Here is a 21975-nt window from a genome sequence, read left to right on the forward strand (position 1 = left end):
GACACAAAAGTAGCGTTGGTCTATTAGATATATTACTTCATAGACAGCACCTAGAAAAGTGTTATATAAATGTAACAAATTAATTCTCCTTCATCCTCATTATATCCTCTGTTGTAACTGAAGTCAAACTGAAGATAAACTCTCACAAGACTGAGCAGTGAAATTACACATGGCACATCTAAACAAGAAAAGCACAATGTAATTGCATACAGAATACATCTTAGCAGTGTGATTTTTACATAATTAATGCAAGATAAAATCAAATGCAAGTATTTGAGTTCAGACCTCAGTATCTCCAGCTGACAGTTTGGTTTGCTCTTCAGTCCATCAGAAAGCAGCTTCACTCCTGAATCCTGCAGGTCATTGTTACTCAGGTCCAGCTCTCTCAGGACGTTTGAGGATTGAAGAACTGAAGACAAACTCTCACAAGATTGAACAGTGAGATTACAGCTAGGTAACCTGTGTGGAGAACAAAACAAACAGTAATATTAATGTGTTTTTCATGTAGGGTTTATAACAGGGGTTCTCATCTCGGGCCCTTGAGATCCACTTTCTGGCCGAGTTTAGCTCAAACCCTTATCAAATACACCTGAACAAACTAAGGGACTAGGGATGGGAATTGATAAGATTTTATCGATATCAATGCCACTAACGATTCTGCTTATCGATCCGATTCTTTAACGATTCTCTTATCGATTCCTGATAGCACGGTGTGGGAAAAGGTAGTCATATGATTTTTCAGGGGGGAAAACAAGTGGTTTTATTTGTTTTAAACATTACACTTAACTAAGCAAACTGTACTTTTTATGTTATTTATGTAATAAACGGAACCTTATTAAAAAGTTTTACGATTAGTTATTCAACGATCATAAGTCTCGTGAGTTCAGTGTTGGAAGATCTAACCCTTCATTAAAACGAATCGGTTCAAATGAGTCAGAATTGAACGTGTTCGGGAATTGAACGTGTCATCATCGGACGTGTGCGCGTTGTGTGATTATCCTGGCGGTTGGGACATCCCACAAGATGTGTGTCATCAAAGAAAACATTTCATCCCTGGATCGTTTTTTCAGTTTATTTGAAGTGTGGTTTATGTCAGCTGAATGTGCGGAACGCTTTTCAGAGAAGATAAGGCAATGGAGGCCTATTTTAGCACAATTCACAGCCAGCGGTAATTCTGAAAAAACAAATCACAGAATTCTCCACATGAAACTTTAGTCTCCTGACCTTACCATTGTGTCGATTATTTTGATTAATATGTGCGAGGGAGAGAGAGAGAGCAAGACAGCGCTTAGTTTTGAGACGGTGAAGCCTGAGAGAGAGTGCGCGCGCACGTTCGGGGTACTCTCTCTCTCTCTCTCTCTCTCTCTCTGCTCGTTCAGTTTAACATACGCGCTGTCACAAGTGCAGCGGTTCATCACAGAGAGAGACAGTTTTACTCACCGATCAAATAAGGCTTTGGCGGTACAAAAATTCGCTTGGGACAGTTGTGAAAAAATACAACAGGGACAGTTGTGAGTTCACAGTCTATTCCCTACATGCTATGGTTGAGTCAGGAGCAGGAGCATCGATAAGAGGAATCGTTAACGTCGAGGGCATACAATATCGATGGATCGTAAAACTTAGAACCGGTTCTCGAGTGGAACCGGTTCTCAATTCCCATCCCTATAAGGGACCGTTCGATATTTATAGAAAGGACCACCGAAGGAAAATAGGGTGGCTTGTTTGGTGCATATTTTTCCATGTAACTCTCTCTGTCTCGCCCCCTATCGCTATCAGATGGGTCTGACCCAACAAAAATCAGACGCAAAAGATAAAATCCAGTTTGGCGCTGTTTGACAGTGCACGCACGCTTCAGTACGTGTTTAGAAAAAGTGCATCATGTCAGAACAGAATGCCAATAAAATGTTTACCCGGCAAAGCTTTAAAGCATGAGCAAATAATGAACTTTTCTGATTGCAATACGTGCAATGTCCTGTGTGTAATTCTAACGCTGTATTAACATGTGATGTGAATGTACGTCGAGTTTTACAGTTTTGGGACTTAAAGGCACACTGTGCAGGAATTCAGTTTTGATGAGAGAGAAAAACACGTATAACCTGTAACCTCTGACACAAAAGATCTACCACTAGACCATTAAAGAACTCAAACAAAACTTGCGGATCGATGCATTAATTTACGGGTTGAGCAGACAGGCTCATTCTCTTTTCCTTTTCCTAGTCTCTACCGACCGCGTTTTCTTTGCTTTTTCCATCGTCGAGTATCACGTCTGAAATGCGCGCGAGTGTCTTCATGCTTCATACAGTATGTTGTTGATGTGTGTGACGTTGTTGCCGTAAAGCATGTTGTGATTCTCGTGAGATTTGTCGGAGGCGTTCCTCTAAAACTTGCATTGCTGTTTTTTCCAGCAGTGTCCCCCACAAGCTTTAGTACCAGGATGATTCCCCTACTATGAGTTTGTTTATCATCTATCTATCCATGATCAAAAATCATGATATCGCATTAGCACAAGTATAAAACATCTGTTATCATGTCTGAGAACAAACACAAGTAACAGAGTTTATAAAACTGTATCTCACGCGTGCTGCAGTGGTACATTTATTCAGCGCACAGACCTACCATCTTTCGGTAGATATATGTCGCACTGTACAGCCCTGTACAGGACACTTTTTAATGAACGCCTGATGTAGGTCTACTAGGCATAGAGATATCTGAACATCTTTGCCATGCGCAGTCCAGTACAGAAGTAATCAGTACATGATCGGGGAGGGTCATGTCTTTTTCACAATCATTTTGGAGGGTCATAGAAAAATGTTTTGGTGGCGAAGGGAGGGTCGAGTCTATCTCGCGCGAAACAAACTGACGCGCACAGTGTGAAACCGGTGTAAAGCCTCTTCAATCTCGCCACTTATTTGGTCCATATTCCCCATTAATTCAATTAACTCGTTTTGTACAAGTGTTTTTCTCCAACGGCGTTGTCAAACTTGCCGATAAGACACCTCGGTAAAGTTGCCTCGGGTGACAGAAGTCTCTGCTTCTCTGTGACCTTTTTCTGCAATTTTCACAATGATTCAACAACTTCTCGCAGGTATTCCCTATTTTCCCGAACTGCTTTTACATGCCCTTCACTCAAAGCATTCTGGGTGTTCAGCCATCCTCCTTCCTAATGTTATATTCAGTCCATGCATCTACACAGTGTGTGTGCCGCATTGGCATTGAGTGTTTGGAGAGATGATGTGGCTTTTTGTCGATTCTGAAACCCGTGCTGCGTAAACTCGCAGGTCAGCCTAACTAAGGCCGGAGACACACTGACTGCGTGGCGTGAGCGTGGTGTTTCTGTAGCGTGTCAGCTGTGTGGCGGCTGCATCGCGTTTTCTGTCTTTGCACACCAGAAGTGTGTCTGACCAGAAGCGCTGCTGCTGCTAGGTGACATAGAGGGACAGTCTACATTTGGATTTGCGGTGTGTTGCTCTTGCTTTTACGACAACAATTTCAACTGTTATCACACATCTTCCAAAATCTGAAAAATATGGAAGTTGGTTCAGGCTGTCTGTTTATTTCAATGACATTTTTTAATTTTTGTGTAGCTTTAAAGAGCCTATATTTAGCCTGATGGTGGACCGTTACCCGAAGACATACATGTTGTTGTTCTAGTCTAACGTACCTTTATATTCTTGTGACCCCCAGAACTACATTTTTTTTTCAAAAGTTTTTTTCTTCTTCATGTAATCACATTGTTATGAGCATAAGAAACAAATGAAAAAAAAAAAAGAAAAGATATGTTTATGTTATGCTATGTTCTCTGTAGTGGACACCAGGACTCAATTGTTTAAAAAATAAAAATGACATGAAATTATATATAGGCAAAAATAATGGCAATATTTGAAAACTGATAATTATTATTATTATTATTGTTTGTTTAAATTACATTGATATCTGAATGTTTGTCAAAACCTAGACTTTCAAACATCAAAATGTAATTTATTCATATGTATTCATGTTTCCTATTGTTTTTTTTGCCAGGAAACGCTTCCAACACGCTTGCGTGTCACGTGAAAAATAGGCATCGGTTCCTTTTCTAGCATGCACGCGTTTCCCACGCCTGAGACGCGCGTGTCACGCAGGCAGTGTGCAAGCTCTAAGGCTTGTTCAACTTCATGCAGCTCTGCGCAGACCGATCGGCGGCTGACTTGAAACAGTGCATGCCGGTTAGAAATTTTGTCCGACTTGATGCAGCGCTGACTCCACGTGACTGTGATGTATGCCATCAAAGTACCGCGAGAGTGATACGAGAGTAGCCGGAGGACTCAGCCAGCGCAGCTTCTCAAGAGCGGCTGCACGAGCTCTGATGATGTCACAGCTGTTCCACGATTCGCCGGATTCACCGCATGACAACGATCACGTGCGTTTCCTGTTTATTCTCACACCTTTAGTTCCACTAAAGCTCACAAATCAGTTTTTTATAACAGTAAACAGTCTTTTCATGTAGTCGCAATGTTATATTGTGTCATGTTTATCATGTTTATCAAAATAAAACTGATTAAAAAACGTTGATTCCACGTCATTGATTATAGGCTTATTTTGAACTTTATTCTAGTTCAAACAGATGCTGTATGAAGCAGTAAAGTATTGAATGAAAATGTGTCTGAAATATCTGTTTATTTGGCAAATGTTGCATTTATTTCACTTCAGCTGTGGTATAAGCATGCAAACACCACGTGAGCCGTCACTACGGGAACCAGAAATTGTCAGACGAAGCTGCAAAAATCTCCGTTTGCAGCTCCTCCCCGCCTGCACGCGGCTGTTCTCGCCGATCGGTTGCATCCAGCCGCAGGCGATGTCGAACACACCTCTAATCTGTTAGTCTGGATGCCAGCCCGAACTCCGCCCACAACATTTTTTGGCCGGGAAGTTCGGTCTGGACTCGATTGTCATTGAGGAGTAATTATGATCAGTAAAAAAATGATCGGGCCAATCAAATTGCCAGGGCGGGCTTTATACGATGATGGACAGATGCGACAGTGCTTGTCAAAGATGACTGCAGCTGGAGAATTGAGATGTGTAGATTCCGCTGTTGCATCTTTTGTAAAATAAATCAACAGCGCATTCATTTTAATAGACAAACAGAGAACTGCAATCAAGGCATTTGTCGATCGGAAAGATATTTTTGCCGTCCTTCCTACATGATTAAAAAGTATTAAAAAGTCTTAAATCAATTTTCTTAAAAATAAGGCCTTAAAAAGTATTAAATTGTCTTAAATTCAGATTGGATAGGTCTTAAATATGTTTGTCATGTCACCGCAAAGATGCAGGCAAAGGCAATCGTTCTGCCAGCCAGGTCGAATATTTTCTACAAGGTAACGTAACCTGTGTGTGAGACACGCGGGTGCGATCAAACAGTGGAGACATGAAAAACATCCGTCATTTTGTTCATACAGGACAACATTCAGTCTGCAAAGTGTTTACTTATATGTGTGTAGGCCTATACTCGCATTAAAACACAGTTTTAAAAGCAAAACATATTTATCCAACCCCTGTCTGTGTGTTGTAACGTCTGTCAGAGTTTGAAGTCTGCCCAGATGAAGAATAGGAAAGACAGTACAAACGAACTGGTAGTTCCTCGAGTCCTTTTATAGTTGCTTTCTTTCAGTTAAGCACACTCTTTACATACATGTCGAAAGAGCGGATGTTAACAAGTTAAAGAAAACACTCTGTAAAACGCTACAAAGTGGAAGTAAACGCATTATAATAAAACAAACCCGCGATAGATCGGTCATCTTCCTCTTTGCGCGAGCATTCGCAATCTCACTGCGCGTGCACGCTCACATAACATCACGCATACAATAACGAACGCCATAGAAGAAGTCATCTTAAAGGCATATCAACATGTCATGAACACTACTGAACACTAGGTGGCCGTTACTGTAACGGTCACCAGGTGGAGTGCCCTTGAGAGTCACCAGAGGGCACTCCACACCAGATGTTCATGTTTCCCTCACAACTACATTTCCCAGAACTCACTGCCCGGACTCATCACTGATCACATTCACCTGTACCTCATTCACTGATTGCATTCACCTGTGTCTCATCCTGTTAGTGTGTCTATATATACCTTGTGTTCACATTCAGTGTTTGCGAAGTCTTGTTTAAGTGTTACACTGCATTTCTGAGCGTTTTCCGTGTTTGTTTTCTGGTTTTTGACGTTGGATTGTTCTTGGATTTTGATTACTGCTGCCTGCCCTGACCTCTGCCTGTTTCCCGGATTCCCACTGTGTATTCTCCATTGTCCTGTCTGCTAATTCTCGACCCTGCCTGTACGACTAATCTTAAATAAAGCTGCATTTGGATCTTCATCTCCAAGTCTCGGAGCAGTTCGTAACAGAAGACTTCGCCACACCGAGATCCAGCAACAACCGACCAACAAATGAATCCAGCAGCACAAATCCGGGAGTTTGCTGGTCAGATCGCGGCCTTGGCCCTGGATAGCCGTGATCTGTTCCAGTATACCTGGGGGTTTGTTCCTCTCGCTGCCTCCTGCTCTCTCGGTGATGTCAAACCGTCAAACCAGAGTCTCGTCCCGCCGAGACAGCCCAGCCAGAGTCTCGTCCCGCCGAGACAGCCCAGCCAGAGTCTCGTCCCGCCGAGAAAGCCCAGCCAGAGTTCCATGTCAGCCCTACCGAGTCTGAGCCTGTTCACGTCACTTCTGCCGAGCCAGAGACGCTCCACGTCACTTCTGCCGAGCCAGAGACGCTCCACGTCACTTCTGCCGAGCCAGAGATGCTTCACGTCACTTCTGCCAAGCCAGTGTCTAAAGACAAGATGGCCGATTCAGAGAATGTTCAAATCACTTCTGCTGATCCAGATTCTGTTCACGTCACCGCCTTCGAGCCAGTGTCTCCGGACAAGATGGCCGCCTCTGAGCCAGTGTCTCCGGACAAGATGGCCGCCTCCGAGCCAGTGTCTCCGGACAAGATGGCCGCCTCCGTGCCAGTGTCTCCGGACAAGATGGCCGCCTCCGAGCCAGTGTCTCCGGACAAGATGGCTGCCTCCGAGCCAGTGTCTCCGGACAAGATGGCCGCCTCCGAGCCAGTGTCTCCGGACAAGATGGCCGCCTCCGAGCCAGTGTCTCCGGACAAGATGGCCGCCTCCGAGCCAGTGTCTCCGGACAAGATGGCCGCCTCCGAGCCAGTGTCTCCGGACAAGATGGCCGATCCAGTGTCTCCGGACAAGATGGCCGATCCAGTGTCTCCGGACAAGATGGCCGATCCAGTGTCTCCGGACAAGATGGCCGATCCAGTGTCTCCGGACAAGATGGCCGATCCAGTGTCTCCGGACAAGATGGCCGATCCAGTGTCTCCGGACAAGATGGCCGATCCAGTGTCTCCGGACAAGATGGCCGATCCAGTGTCTCCGGACAAGATGGCCGATCCAGTGTCTCCGGACAAGATGGCCGATCCAGTGTCTCCGGACAAGATGGCCGATCCAGTGTCTCCGGAAAAGATGGCCGATCCAGTGTCTGCCCCCGATCCAGTGTTTGTTTCTGTGTCTGTGTCTATCCTTGTGACCATTTCTGATGTAGTGTCTGTTCCTGAGCCGGTGTCTGGTCCTGAGGGGTCTTCGCCGCCGTGGCCGCCCGAGGGGTCTTCGCCGCCGTGGCCGCCCGAGGGGTCTTCGCCGCCGTGGCCGCCCGAGGGGTCTTCGCCGCCGTGGCCGCCCGAGGGGTCTCCACCGCTTTGGCCGCCCGAGGGGCCTGCTCCGCCCTGGCCGCCCGCACAGCCTGCTCCGCCCTGGCCGCCTGCACAGCCTGCTCCGCCCTGGCCGCCTGCACAGCCTGCTCCACCCTGGTCTTCCGTCCTAGTCTCCAGGCCCTATTCTGCTCCACAGGCCTGGCCCTCCATCCCTCCCCCGGATCCGCCTCCGCTCCACCTCCCTCCTGAACTGTTTTTGGAGCGTCTGGAAGCCGCTCTTTGGGGGGGGGCTATGTAACGGTCACCAGGTGGAGTGCCCTTGAGAGTAACCAGAGGGCACTCCACACCAGATGTTCATGTTTCCCTCACAACTACATTTCCCAGAACTCACTGCCCGGACTCATCACTGATCACATTCACCTGTACCTCATTCACTGATTGCATTCACCTGTGTCTCATCCTGTTAGTGTGTCTATATATACCTTGTGTTCACATTCAGTGTTTGCGAAGTCTTGTTTAAGTGTTACACTGCATTTCTGAGCGTTTTCCGTGTTTGTTTTCTGGTTTTTGACGTTGGATTGTTCTTGGATTTTGATTACTGCTGCCTGCCCTGACCTCTGCCTGTTTCCCGGATTCCCACTGTGTATTCTCCATTGTCCTGTCTGCTAATTCTCGACCCTACCTGTACGACTAATCTTAAATAAAGCTGCATTTGGATCTTCATCTCCAAGTCTCGGAGCAGTTCGTAACAGTTACAGAGTTCCATCTTTTGGACATTCATCATATCGCATTGGTTTTCATTTCTTGTCCTCAAAACAGGGCACTAATCTGTTTATTTTTAAGTTTTTGTATTATTATTTTATATGGAAATCAATTATTTATAATTCTTATGATGAGAATAAAGTTAGGGTTAATTAAAATTAAGGAAAATAAATATATTGATCTGAAATATAGCAAATTAATTTTAATTTATTAATTAAAAGGTACAATAACCAAACATATCTCAGTCTTTTTTTTCTATATTTTTATTTGTTTAATTAACAAACGAATTATATGAAACTATTATCAGTACACTATAAATAAACTGGTTAAATGCCTTTAGTAAATTAAATCTAAGCCTTTATTAATATACTTTATTATTTAAAACATACAAGGCTTAAGACATTTATAAAAATGCCTTCTATATTTCTTTTCACTCCACTGTACTTCACCACAGGCGACCGCACGTACGCAATTGACAATTGGTTATTGTCATTTCACCATATTTTTGAACAGACAGTGTGTTTACTTGGAAATATTACTGTGTATTTTCAGTTTTAATTTATATTTCCATCGTAAGTTTGGTCTTAAATTTAATTTAGAAGTGGTATTAAAAAGTCTTAAATTTAAATTGGTTATACCTGTAGCCACCCTGATTAAGTTCTGTAGTTGACAACTGCATGCAAAGTAGCTGACTTACTGCGTTGCTCTGATTGGTTGTAGGTTTACCGATTATCCAATTGAGTGCAGAGTTGTTGTTTTTCCTGGTTCAGTTAAGACACGCCTCATAATCAAAGACATACGGAGGAGTTTCAGACTCGTATTCCGACAGCAATATGATTATGACGAAGTCAGGCTACTAATCTGTTAACATGGGAGCCGAAATAAAAACGGACATGCCACACTTACGAGACGCTTTCGCCACGCAGCCAGTGTGTCTCCGGCCTAAGCCCTCGCCATTAAAACTATTGTTTATTCTGAGGCTACACGTTTTTTTTTTAGGTTTTTAATTATTTATAATTTTTTTATGAAAGTGACAGTTTATAAAAAACAACAACTGGAAAATCTCTGGAAATATTCTTTTGTGCCACTCGTCTTCCTTTATGTGAAACGCCAGAGGACGACATTATCTGAAAATATCGCTTTCCAAGCATCGTTATTTTTCATTATGATTAAGGTTAGGGTTAATAATCTTGTATAAGGAAAATTGAAGACTTTGTTCAAGTCCAGTGAACAAATGTTTATGTGGGTTTTATGACCTTATTTCAGTGACTTTAAACCTGTGAATTGAAACAAACAGTTCAAAAGAATGAAAATGATTTAAGCTATATGAGGATAACTATAAAACTTTCTAGAGGATATGCAGGTATTATTTAAATATTAATGACTGAAAAATTACATTATAAAATTGTGTGAACCCTGATTTTTTTCTGTTGATTATTTTGTCATGAAGTTTTTTAGGAGGCTTTGTCTACCTCGTCTGTTTAGAGAAAACATCACTGGTTCATTCACACTACAGGACACACAGGGGAAAGTGTCTGCAAGATGCTCTAGTTATGAGACACCTTTTCATACACAGTGAATCAGCGAATGAGAAAGCAAAACCTGAGTATGTGGAGTTGACAAGATATTTCACTTGACTGTATTTTATCTTATAATTGTTGTGAAATTGTGTAATTACTGACAGGGCTTTTCTGCAGCATCTCACAGCTGGAATGAGTCTCTCGTAGTTCCATGATGAAGTGAACCTCTTTGGGTCGAACTCGTCCAGCACCTTCTCTGAAATCAGCAGTGTGTAGACCAGCACTGTGCACATTGAAGAGGAGAGTTTTCTTCCTGGATCTTCATCTGGACCGAGGTATCTCTGGATTTCCTCATATAATGAATTATCTTTCAGCTCAAGTAAGCAGTGAAATAGGTTGACTGAAGCTTCCTCTGAGATGTACCGTTCTAGACTTTGTTTAATGTATCCAGTTGTTTGTCTGATGCTCTCTGTGGTGTCTTCAGTGTCTGTCTTGTCTTCAGTGTCTGTGATCAGGCCTTTGAGCAGTTTCTGACTGGATTCCAGTGAAATGCCCATCAGAAACCGCAGGAAGAGGTCCAGATGTCCTCTCTTACTCTCCATGGCTTTATCAACAGCCTTTTGCAGTAGCTTATGTAATGTGATATCCTCTTTGGGCTTATGAAAGAAGAACTGCAACTCCTGCATGTTCTTGTTCAGGTAACAGAGGAACACATGCACTGCAGCAAGAAACTCTTGGACACTCAGATGTGTAAAGCAGAAGATCTTTGACTCATGAAGTCCGTGTTCCTTCTTAAAGATCTCAGCGATCATTCCTGTGAACTCAGAGTCTTTACTCACATCAATACCACATTCTTCCAGATCTTCCTCATAGAACACAACGTTTTCCTCCTTCAGCTGTTCAAACGCTAGCTTGGCCAACTTTAATATAATGTTTCTGTTTGACTGTAAGAGCTTTTTACATTCTCTTTCTTCTTGTTCATCGTACTTCTGGTTCTTCATGTTCATCTGTATCAGCAGGAAGTGAATGTACATTTCAGTGAGTGTTGTGCTGATGTTCTCTGTATTGTTCTTGATGAGAATATTGTGAAGGACTTTGGCCGTGATCCAGCAGAAGACGGGAATGTGGCACATGATGTAGAGAGTACGAGACGTCTTAATGTGTGAGATGATTCTGGAGGACACAGTCTCATCTGGGAATCTCTTTCTGAAGTATTCCTCCTTCTGCGGGTCAGTGAATCCTCTCACCTCTGTGAACAAACCCACATGCCGAGGAGGGATCTGATTGGCTGCTGCTGGTCGTGAGGTCACCCAGACGAGAGCTGATGGAAGCAGAGTCCCTTTGACCAGACTTGTAAACAGCACGTCTACAGATGACTCTTCCTCAATGGTGTTTAATGATCTTTTAGTTTTAAAATCCAAAGGCAACCGACTCTCGTCAAGTCCATCAAATATAAATGTTAGCTTGCATCCCTTATATAACTCTGATTCCTCCAGGTCCTTCAGTTCAGGATAAAATTTCAGCAGAAGCTTATGGAGACTAAACTCTTCATCTTTCATCAAATTAATCTCTCTGAATGGGAGCAGGAACACACAGTCTATATTCTGATTGGCTTTTCCTTCAGCCCAGTCCAGGATGAACTTCTGCACAGAGACAGTTTTTCCAATGCCAGCGACGCCCTTTGTCAGCACAATCTTTTTCTCATCGTTTTTCTTCAATGCAGTAAAAATATCATTGCATTTGATTGGTTTGTCCTGTGTTTGTTTGTTCTTGAAAGCATCATCAATCTGCAGAACCTCATGTTCCTGATTGACCGTTTCCATATCTCCCTCTTTGATGAACAGTTCTGTGTAAACCGCTTTGAGATCTGCTTCATTTTCCTCTTTCCCCTCAAAAATACATTTAGCTTTCTCCCGCATGCTGGTTTTGTGTTTTTGCAAAAATATTTGCAAATCCTCTGTTTTGAAAATAACGTAAGCAAATTAAATTACAGGCAAAAAGAGTTTTATTTTTAGCCCACACTTTTTATTATGTGCCTTTACTATGTGCTGTAATTTAATACAAGACTATGGATTTACAGTGACTACACTTTGTTCTGGCCGATTCCCACATTTACTGCTAATGAGCTGAGTTATGGGTTTGCTGAAGGCTTAGGATTATAGGGGTTAGAGTTAGCTTTTGGGTCAAGGGTTGGGTTACAGTTAGGGCTAATGTTAACTGTCACTACAAATGTGAATTAAACGCCCCACAACTTTATCAAAAGTTTTTGACATTTCTCTTCAAAATACATCCGACATGTCTAATCCTTTAAGACCTCTATAGTGAAGAAATGATGGTTGCACCTTTTAACTGTTTTTGTAGTGTCTCCTTCGCCAAGGTTTTTTGTGGCTCTGTGAGGAAAGAGAAAATGAGAACATTTATACAAAAGGAAAGAGACAATAGATACAGTTACACAGAAGAATAAAGTGACAAGTACCTAAAGCATTTCTGAACAATATGGCTACACACTAAACTTCCTTATGAATAGGATTCACAGCAAGCATTATTTCATATATGATTGGTAATAAATAGTGTGTATCAGAAAGTCCAGATATTATATCATATAGTTATATTATATTTTTATCATATATATTGTATTATAGTCATTATTTTATATATATACAAACTACATTACCATTTCCCGCAGTGTTTGAGCTGTAGTTGAAGGTCACTGGGCCTGTGAAGGTGCTTCTAGCAAGTAAAGGAGCGTTTAGAGTTGCTCCTGTTTCAGCTTTCACATCAACACTGCTGCTCATCTGGACTGGAATACAGATAGAGAGATTAATTACACTGCTTAAATCACAACTTTAACATTTCTGATTTGTTCTTTTTTTCTTTTATCACTGTTACCTCCTTCATCTAGTGTGTTATCAGAACAGCAGCAACAGACAACAGAAGCCATTGTCCTTTACTGACTTACAGCTGTTGGACAAGAACACAAATGTCTATAATGAATCGTCGTAAAAACAGAGCAGAGTATAAGTGCTGTCAATCAATTGTTTTTAAAATTTACTAATTATTATTATTTTTGGTCATTTTTTTGGTAATCGCGATAAACGGTAAAGTTTTAAATATATTTTGATATTGTAATACTTTCACATTAAACCTCCAAAATAATGTAGAAACAGCATAAATTAATAAATCTTTGCACACACAGATATTGCTGTAGCTTTAGATTTGCAAGAGGCCTATAGGTAGATAATCTTCAGGATATGTGGCCGCATGAAAATGACAAAGGACCAACAAATATAAGTGGGGTTTGTATTTATTCCTTATAATTAGTTAGGAGTTTATGTTTCTTTTTCTGTTCATAGGGCAGAAGACTCACAATAAAACAAAATACAGTGCCAGTATATCTTTGGATCACACAGCAAATTGTTCACCCCAAAATAAAGGAAATATAAAAGTACAATTTGTCGCCTCTTATTGTGTGCAATGATAAAGAACAATGCAAATAAGGCAACATCACCAATAACAATAATACGGTAGTGGTACTTCTGGAAAGAAAACATCTTAGAACTGCATAAACAGTTAGACTGAAATAACACTCACTAAATACACCTGAAATGACATAAACATCCAACTACCCTGTGGTGTAGTCTACGTGATACGCAGGTATACGCCATGTTTTGAATAAATAAACTAGTGGACTAGTGTCTGTGAATGTTAAAGCTCAAAGAGACTGCAATTGTTCTACGCGTCTCTGGGAATGAGCACTCAATGCGGCTCTACTACACACACACTGAAGCATAGCACGCATGACGCTCGTGGTGTTTTCAGCTTTTCACTGTATGAGGACATGATGTAGGCTTGTTGACACATGCGATCAAGACACCTAACCCCAGCTGCTCCCGACGAGCTGGCTGGCGCCTTGCATGGCTGACACCGCCGTCGGTGTGTGAATGAGTGTATGAATGGGTGAATGTGAGGCAAAATGTAAAGCGCTTTGGTGGCCATTAGGTCTATGAAGGCGCTATATAAATGCAGTCCATTTACCATTTACCCATCTGAGAAACTGAGAGGCGGCCAAAATCAGATTGTAAAATGGACTGAATTAAAGCTCTTTACGAACTTGACGTGAGATGCCGACTGACATGTGCTTGCCTTGAATCACTGTCGCATGCACAAGCTTATACATTTTAACTAGCAGAATAATAATGCATCACAATGCACATAGTTGACTGCTTGTATGTTGTGAGAAATGTGTGTGATCTGTGTTAATGTACTTGTATATGCTCTTAACTAATTGCCCCTTGTGAGATTAATAAAGTTGATAAAAAAAGTTAAGTAGTCTCACTTTTAGTTACGTCTTAACTATTATAATATTTCGAAGGGCAAAACATGAACTTTAACCATTGGCTTTACTTTTTCAATCAGCTGTCAATTCAGCGACAGTAGCATAGCATTAGCACCTCAGCTCCACCCGCGTCCCGCCTCTTTGCCCATTTTAATTTATCCGGTAGTGACGAGAGGTGACGCACTGCCAAGATGGCGACGGTCGGCCCCGCCCACTTTAGGCCTCAAAATCGCTCTTCAGAAACTTATGGGTGACGTCACGGACACTACGTCCATATTTTTTTACAGTCTATGTGTACGACCTATCGGCGTTCCGGCCAATGAGTTTTGTCAGAGACATTTGGCTCTATCCACCGCATAGTTTGCGATGTGATCCATGTTTTGCTGCACGCGTTAAGGGAAATAGCGGCGTTCCGAATGAGTATTACATGCTGTGCCTCATCCTAAAGTGCTGATTGCTCCAACGTCCTCCTTCATCAACGACTGCTGTTCTGTTTCCACTGATTTCCCCGCGTCTTGCACGGGACTGAAACGTTTCTCATGACTTTATTTTTAAAGTGAACTTTCTGGGCTTAGGCTCAGTAAGGAAGTGTGATATGCTTAGTGTTTTTATTTCTTTCATTGATTTCCATGTTCGAGTATGTTTTGAATCTGTATTTGTATTTTAATTGTGACCAGTGAATTAATGTGTGGCTTGCAAACACTGTTTGCTTGAGTCAAACTGCCTAATTTATTGGATTATTTCATTTAGTGATTTTATTTAATTTGAGTTTATCTTTGGTTTTCTTTGCGTTTTTGATTGTGGTGACTGGATGGTGATCAAATAGTTGGTCCCTTCTGGGCATTACATTAATTTGTTGTATTTTGTTTTCTGTGCATATCAATGCTCTCTCTTACTGTCTCCTCTTCATTTGTCGGCAGGACCTGGGCACCCGGGGGCCAGACGAGTGATCTTTTGGTGGTGGCATCCTCACTGTGTGTCGTGGTCTTCTCTGACATGAGTTGCAGAGTGTGTGCTTGTGTGTGTGTGTGCACTGTGAAAAGAGTGATTTTTCTAAGGGTGATATCTTGAGACTGCCCCTGTTGGTAAGCCCAGGTTCCTCTGCTGCCAACGATAGGATTTAACAAAGAGATGAAAGTGATTGCTGGCCAACACCTTTCAAAATTATTGTGTCTTACCAATTAATAAACTTTTGTACGACTACCATTGTCTCTGATTCATCCATGGTTAGGATCTGCGTGTGCCTTCTGAGTAGAGGTTGTTAAAGTCTTGGGGTGAAATTCCTCAGGTGGCGTAGTCGGAGATAGTATCATGTCCATGTAAAATAGAGCTGCCCAAAACACATTTAGCCACAACAGCATGAACAATTGATAACGGCACATGCCCACTACCAACATCCATCGCCATAATTTTTGGAAGGATTATCGTGAGAGGAAAAAATTACGTTTTAGACGCGTAACATTGGCTAATATAAATGCATATTATTATTATATATTTATACGACAGGGCCGTTGAATGCTTGAATCAGATTGGCTGATGAACGTTCTAAGGTGTGTAATTATTGTCATGGAAACGCACGGGTAAAGTAGTTCCGGCAGGTCTCGACCGCATTACAGTTCAATATCACTTCGCATAGCTATCTGTAATAACGGAAAATACAATTCATAACCAGAAAAAAACCTGCAGCTCCATTCGCTTGATCTGCAATTTTCTATTTCTAACTTCACAATCAATGGACACAAATAAATAAAGTAGTCCAATCTATATCAATAGAAAATTAAACTGAATATATAAATAAATTGATACTGCTGCACAGGTTTTTGTAATTATTGCAGATAATTTAAAGGTGCCCAAATTTATTTTGGCATAGTTAAATAACAAGAGTTCAGACATACAGTGAGTCTCAAACATCATTGTTTTCTCCTTCTTACTTAAATTTCGTTTTTGAAAAAACCCCTGAAAAACAGGCGAATCTCCACATAATACCGACTGTTACGTAACAGTCGGGATCATTAATATGTACGACTCCAAACATTTGTATATGCCAGCCCATGTACAGTGACAGACGAGACGGAGCTGCGCAGCCGAAGCATGGCAGTTTCTCAGTGTTTGGATGTACACATGAACACAAAAGTATTTTTAGTTCCTTCATCCGAGCCTCTGAAGAAACAATGGGTCAATTTTATTTTCTCTGGATATTTCCAACCATTTCACCGACGACTTGTTTCCTCAACTTGCCAAGAGCTGGCCTCGGATCGAGCTGATGTGTTATTGTTGTTCAAGATCAGACAGGTAATCTTTCACTTTAAAATCGTTCAATACTGTTTATGCATTAGTAAGTCAGGCCAGTGATTAAATATCAACTTCACAAAGTTTCTTTTAGTAGGATGAAAAATAAAAATCGTATTTAAATTGTGAATTACATACAGAAAGAAAGCGATCAAAGAACAATCACAGCGCGAGTTTATCTGGACACTTGCCAAACTCGTTATGAATTCAATGACGCACGTTACACTGCACAACGAAGCTCTTACTGTATTTACATTATCGTGTCTGCATTAGTGAAAGCAGAGAAGGCAGAAACTGCATTGCAATGATAAGATCTTCATTCTCGCGATCGACACTCTCACTGTCCTTTGCTTGCTCAATGCTCATCACAGCAACACTTTATGTGATGGGAATAGAACTAAATACTTCAAAAACATCTCACGATTTGTTAATCTCGATAGCTGTAATAGTAAAAACCTATAATAGCTGTAGTAAAATTATTCGAAAGAGTTTCACATGTAATACTATTTCATATGCAAGCATGTCAGCCAATCACAGCAGAGGCCGGTTACACACAGCAGACACGCCCCTTCAAACCGGGTGTTCACAGCAGAGGCTAAATCAGGCTAGGAAAAATGCCTTTTATTTCTAAATTATGACTATTTTTGGTCTAAAAAACATACTTACATTATAAGGGCAACCCAGGAAACATTATAAAATAATTTAAAAAACCAGTATAGGGCACCTTTGACAAATAAATAATTATTGATAGGCATATACTTGCCTATCCTTATACTTTCATTTTTTAGAAAAAAAAAAAAAAAGAATGAACGAATTGAATTAATAAATGAATCATAATATTGACACAGGTGCTTTTCTCTCTCTCTCGCTCTCTCCGTTTCTCTAAAATTATGTTTTGTAATTAGCAACGGAGTCATGGGATTAGATGCATGAGAAATTAATGCTTCATACAAGATCATTTTTGCTAAAATATGTAATGGAAACGCACCTAGTGTTCACACACTTACTCACGTCACACAACCATATTCTCACACAGTGAAAAATCACAGAGCAAAAACACTGACACCGACAGACGAGACAGAGCAGGGCACTATGATATGAAAATGAGCTTTCAAATTCTGTCAATTTTATTACAAAATTCAAACTAAAAATACCACTCCTTACCAAGCTTAACTCAAAAGTTGGCAGCGCTGTTAGTGCTGAGCAATAAAAAAAACTGTATAAACAATGTGTCAATGCTGTTCATTAAGTCTAGATCAATGTGAATGGATACATGACACTTTTAAACCAATATCTATCATTATATTTTATAAAGTAGTATTTACTAACCATGAATAATAACGATGTGGTGTTGCTCGTTCCTCCACTGAACTTGAACTGTCTTGAGCAGAAGTTACTTTGAAACTCCTTTAAACGTGTATTTCCGTAAAGGACTGTGGAGTTATTTTCTTCTGAACTTAAACCTGTTCAACCAGAACTTTTCCAGTAAACTAATATAACCAGTTTGTCAAAAGGAGTTGTGACTTTTTTCTTTAAATGCCTGTATTTCCTTCTAAGCTTTTTGCTGTTGTTCTCCTTTTTTTGTGTGTGTGTGTCCTGATTTCACAGTGCTCTTGTGTCTTCTGTGATTGGACAGCTATCCGCTCGTGAAAAGTCCAGGTGAAAGTGGCCATCAAATATTTGATTGAAGTAGATGCCAACTGGAGTAAAGTCAGCATCTCAGGGCCCTTAGATGTGGGAAAGTTCAACTTGCAAAAATCATATAAGGCCAAAGCACTCGAGAATTTAGAAGAAATAAGAGCATTTATTCATGGCTATAACATCTTTATGAGCATTCATATATCCGCACAGCAAGTGTGTGTGAGAATCACAAGGAGAAGAGTGAGAGGAGTTTAACCACACAGGAGTGTGAATGCAATCTAGCATAGTTTCCACTGACGCATATGTTGACTGAAGTCTTCTCTTTAAGGAAGAAGGAGTGTGTAGCATGCAGTGGTGGAATGTAACGAAGTACAAATACTTTGTTACTTTACTTAAGTACATTTTTCACGTATCTGTACTTTACTTAAGTAGAATATATAATGCATACTTTTTACTTTTACTTCGTTACATTTTGCAGCAATAATTATACTTTCTACTCCACTACATTTACAACTTCTGTTACATTTTCATTACATTTTCTGATCAGTTTTTCCCATGCCAAAACGTAATCTGACCGTCCGTTCGTTACACGTTTGTCTCACCAGTGACGTTTGGTTGCCATATAGATACATTAACTAAATGCGCCTCGCACGCAGTGTGTTTATCGTGCAATTTATATGCAAAAATTTGTATAGGAAACACACCGTGTGTAATATAAGTTTGGTTAGGATTATGGCAAGCTAAGAGATTCAGAATTACACCATAAATTAATCGCGTTTACTGCCAAACATAGTTATTAACATAAGTTAGTAAGGATAAGCATGGTTTATATTGCCTAATTGCAAGCTTGTTTCAGAAATTGTGACGACATTTTTTTCCATCATTATTGAACATCATTATAGGAGTATTAGGTTGAATGAGTTAGAATTAAATGTTTTATTAATCATTAGAAAATAGTCATTAAGAAAATCAATTGTTATGCAAGTACTTTTACTTTTAATACTTAAAGTATATTTAAAATTAGGTACTTTTTACTTTTTACTTAAGTATGGTTGTCATTGTGTTACTTCTACTTTAACTAAAGTAAATATTTATCTGGTTATTTGTACTTTTACTTAAGTTGTAACATCTACTTTTAAGAAAGCTTGCTAAGAAAGATTGCTACATAATAAAGTGAGGGACCAGAGACTTCACATTTCAATGAGCCATGTGTATTATACCATAAATCAGCATTCAGGCAGTAACCATACAAAATACATGAGGCATTCATTTACAAGACAATAGGGCTAATTCAGCTCTTCCCAATAATGCTTTTGGTAGCCAAGAGTTCAGTCCTTAGAGTCCTACAAGTAACAAGAAACTGTACTTAAGCGCAGAGCGGAAGAGTTCACAATGGTCTGAATTTAAGTGTCCAAGCAGCGGTTGATACTAGGACGAACTGTAGTTCAAGACACAAACAGCAGATGCCAAAGGTGTGATTGTAGACAATTAATTCCATATATTGGTCAAGGGTTTAGATATAGATGAGTTGCTGCCTCATGCCTGCACGATGAACCCTGTTTGAGCATAGGAACCACAGGTTCCTCAAATCAGGGAAAAACATGACCACACTAGTAGGGAAGCTTCTCCATGTGCTTAACACATCCTTCCTCCTTACTCTACTTCTTCTACCATTTTATGCTACTAGGAACCTTCCTTACTAGAGTACCCCCTAGTGGTAGAACGGAGTATTACACAGTACAGAGAGCTAATAAGACAAATGTAACTGCAAGCTGTTACAAAGTACTAAGATTCAGTACTTCCTCCACCACTGGTAGCATGAGATATACTTTCAGTTTTAAACATGAACACACGTTTCTCTACCTTGTAAGGATAATGTTAAGTTCCTTTGGTCAGCATATAAATGCGGATCCTTTTGACGAATGATTCTGTGATTTGTGGAGAAAAGTATAATAACTAGTCTAGACTTGTGGCAGGGCTGCCAACTCTCAGGCATTCAGTGCGAGACTCACTATTGACAGTGTTCACACACTTACTCACATCACACAACCATATTCTCACACACTGAAAAATCACAGAGCAAAGACACTGACACCGACAGACGACACAGAGCAGGGTACTATGATATCAAACAAAGTCTCGACTTTCACATTCTGTCAATCTTATTACAAAATTAAAACAAAAAATACTGTTTTGCGCTCCATAATTCTCACACCATGCTAAACTCAAAAGTTGCCAGCCCTGCTAGTACTAAACTAAAATGGTTAGCATTTCCTTTTGTATACAGTTGTGTGATTCATTATTCAAATTAATAAATTCATCAAATAAAATAAATAAAGCTTACTTTGACTGATAACATTATTTATTTTTCTAAGATTTCTATAGATATCACAATATATTTTTATCATGAACTATTTTGGCCACGACAATCGTGTACTGAAAAATCTGATATTGTGACTGTCCTAATCTAAATGAGTTGTAATAAAGGTTGTGAGATGAATATGATTATCTATGAAGAGAGAACAGAGAAATATGAGGAATCAGAAAGCTGTTGTTTAAATCTGTAAAAAAAAAAAAAAAAAACCTACAAAAACACTTTTAAATGTATATCTATCATTATGTTTAATAAAGTAGTATAGTAGGAGTATTATAGTAGTAGTTATATTTACTAACCATGAATGATGACGATGTGGTGTTGCTCGTTCCTCCACTGAACTTGAACTGTCTTGAGCAGAAGTTACTTTGAAACTGCTTTAAACGTGTATTTTCATGAAGGACTGTGGAGTTATTTTCTTCTGAACTTAAACCTGTTCAACCAGGAGTTGTGTGACGTCTTGAAACCTCTGGAGTTGTGGCATTGCCTTCTATGCTTTTTCCTGTTGTTCGAGACTCTAGGTGTAGCTGTGATCTTCCTGAAAGCAGTCATGTTTTGCACATATATCAGTTGAATCTGCATAACTATGATCCTCATTACTGATATCCACTGTTCCAGCAGTGTCCGCTTGACAGATGTCATTGTTCTCATTGGCATCTTCAGTCAGGGTGGCATTGCTGTAACCAGCGGCAGATTTCATGATAAGGTTTCATTTATCAACTGGAGGATCCTCTTTATTTTCCCCTGACACTTTACACAACACAAGTGAGGAGCCACATAACTCTGTGTTATTACTTATAAAAATATTGAGTCTTACGTACTTTATTTCTTCAAAACTTTTGTGGATTCGGACAAACACTTCCTGTTTAGTCAGTGTCTCCGTCTGTCAATCATTTTCACTGACATTGGATTGGATGACATATAGATATATTATTAAGACCAGGTTGAATACATTGAAGACAGACAAAACAAAACTGCCGTCCTCAGACTGCATGACGTCACTGAAAACGATGAGCAAGTGTATTGTTTCAGATTAATAACTGCAACTGATAAACAAAAACGGGTTTGTCAACCGGGAATTAATTGTTTCTGGTAATCCACGTCCATCCTTCATTTTCATTATTTGCCTAGATTTTAGATTTTAAAGTTAAAAAACATGTTAACTCCTAACTAACTACAAGCGTTACCTTGTGTAAACATTGCGGGATGACAAGGTAGCGTTAGGAGTTAGTTAGTTAGGAGTTAACATGTTTTTCACTTTAAAATAATGGGCCACATCACTAGTAGTTCCTGCGGGATGACAAGGAAACGCTTAAGTAGTTATTGAGGAGACATGTTTTTCACAAATGATACAAGTTATTTAATTTT

The 21975-nt window shown here is 40.3% G+C and overlaps 1 protein-coding gene and 1 long non-coding RNA gene across 3 annotated transcripts in view; both read right to left on the bottom strand.

The window, feature by feature from the left end:
• Positions 1–21975, bottom strand: part of LOC120480880 (NACHT, LRR and PYD domains-containing protein 3) — a 246496-nt gene that overhangs the window by 35632 nt on the left and 188889 nt on the right. Inside the window, exon 4 of one of the 2 annotated variants that reach the window (XM_089126986.1) lies at positions 10130–11924. The exons of the other annotated variant lie outside the window; for it this stretch is intronic. Coding sequence (XP_088983112.1) covers positions 10130–11924 — 1795 coding nt within the window. The remainder of the gene's footprint in view (positions 1–10129; positions 11925–21975) is intronic. 2 annotated transcript variants of the gene reach the window in all.
• LOC148969336 (uncharacterized) lies at positions 12308–20969 on the bottom strand. Its single transcript, XR_016149943.1, has 4 exons — positions 20907–20969; positions 12857–12928; positions 12642–12767; positions 12308–12357 (listed from the first exon to the last, which is right to left on the bottom strand). It is a non-coding gene; the product is annotated as an uncharacterized LOC148969336 (long non-coding RNA).

Source organism: Pimephales promelas, chromosome 24 (genome assembly GCF_988280905.1).
Source record: "Pimephales promelas chromosome 24, fPimPro1.hap1.1, whole genome shotgun sequence".
In the NCBI taxonomy this organism is placed as follows: domain Eukaryota; kingdom Metazoa; phylum Chordata; class Actinopteri; order Cypriniformes; family Leuciscidae; genus Pimephales; species Pimephales promelas.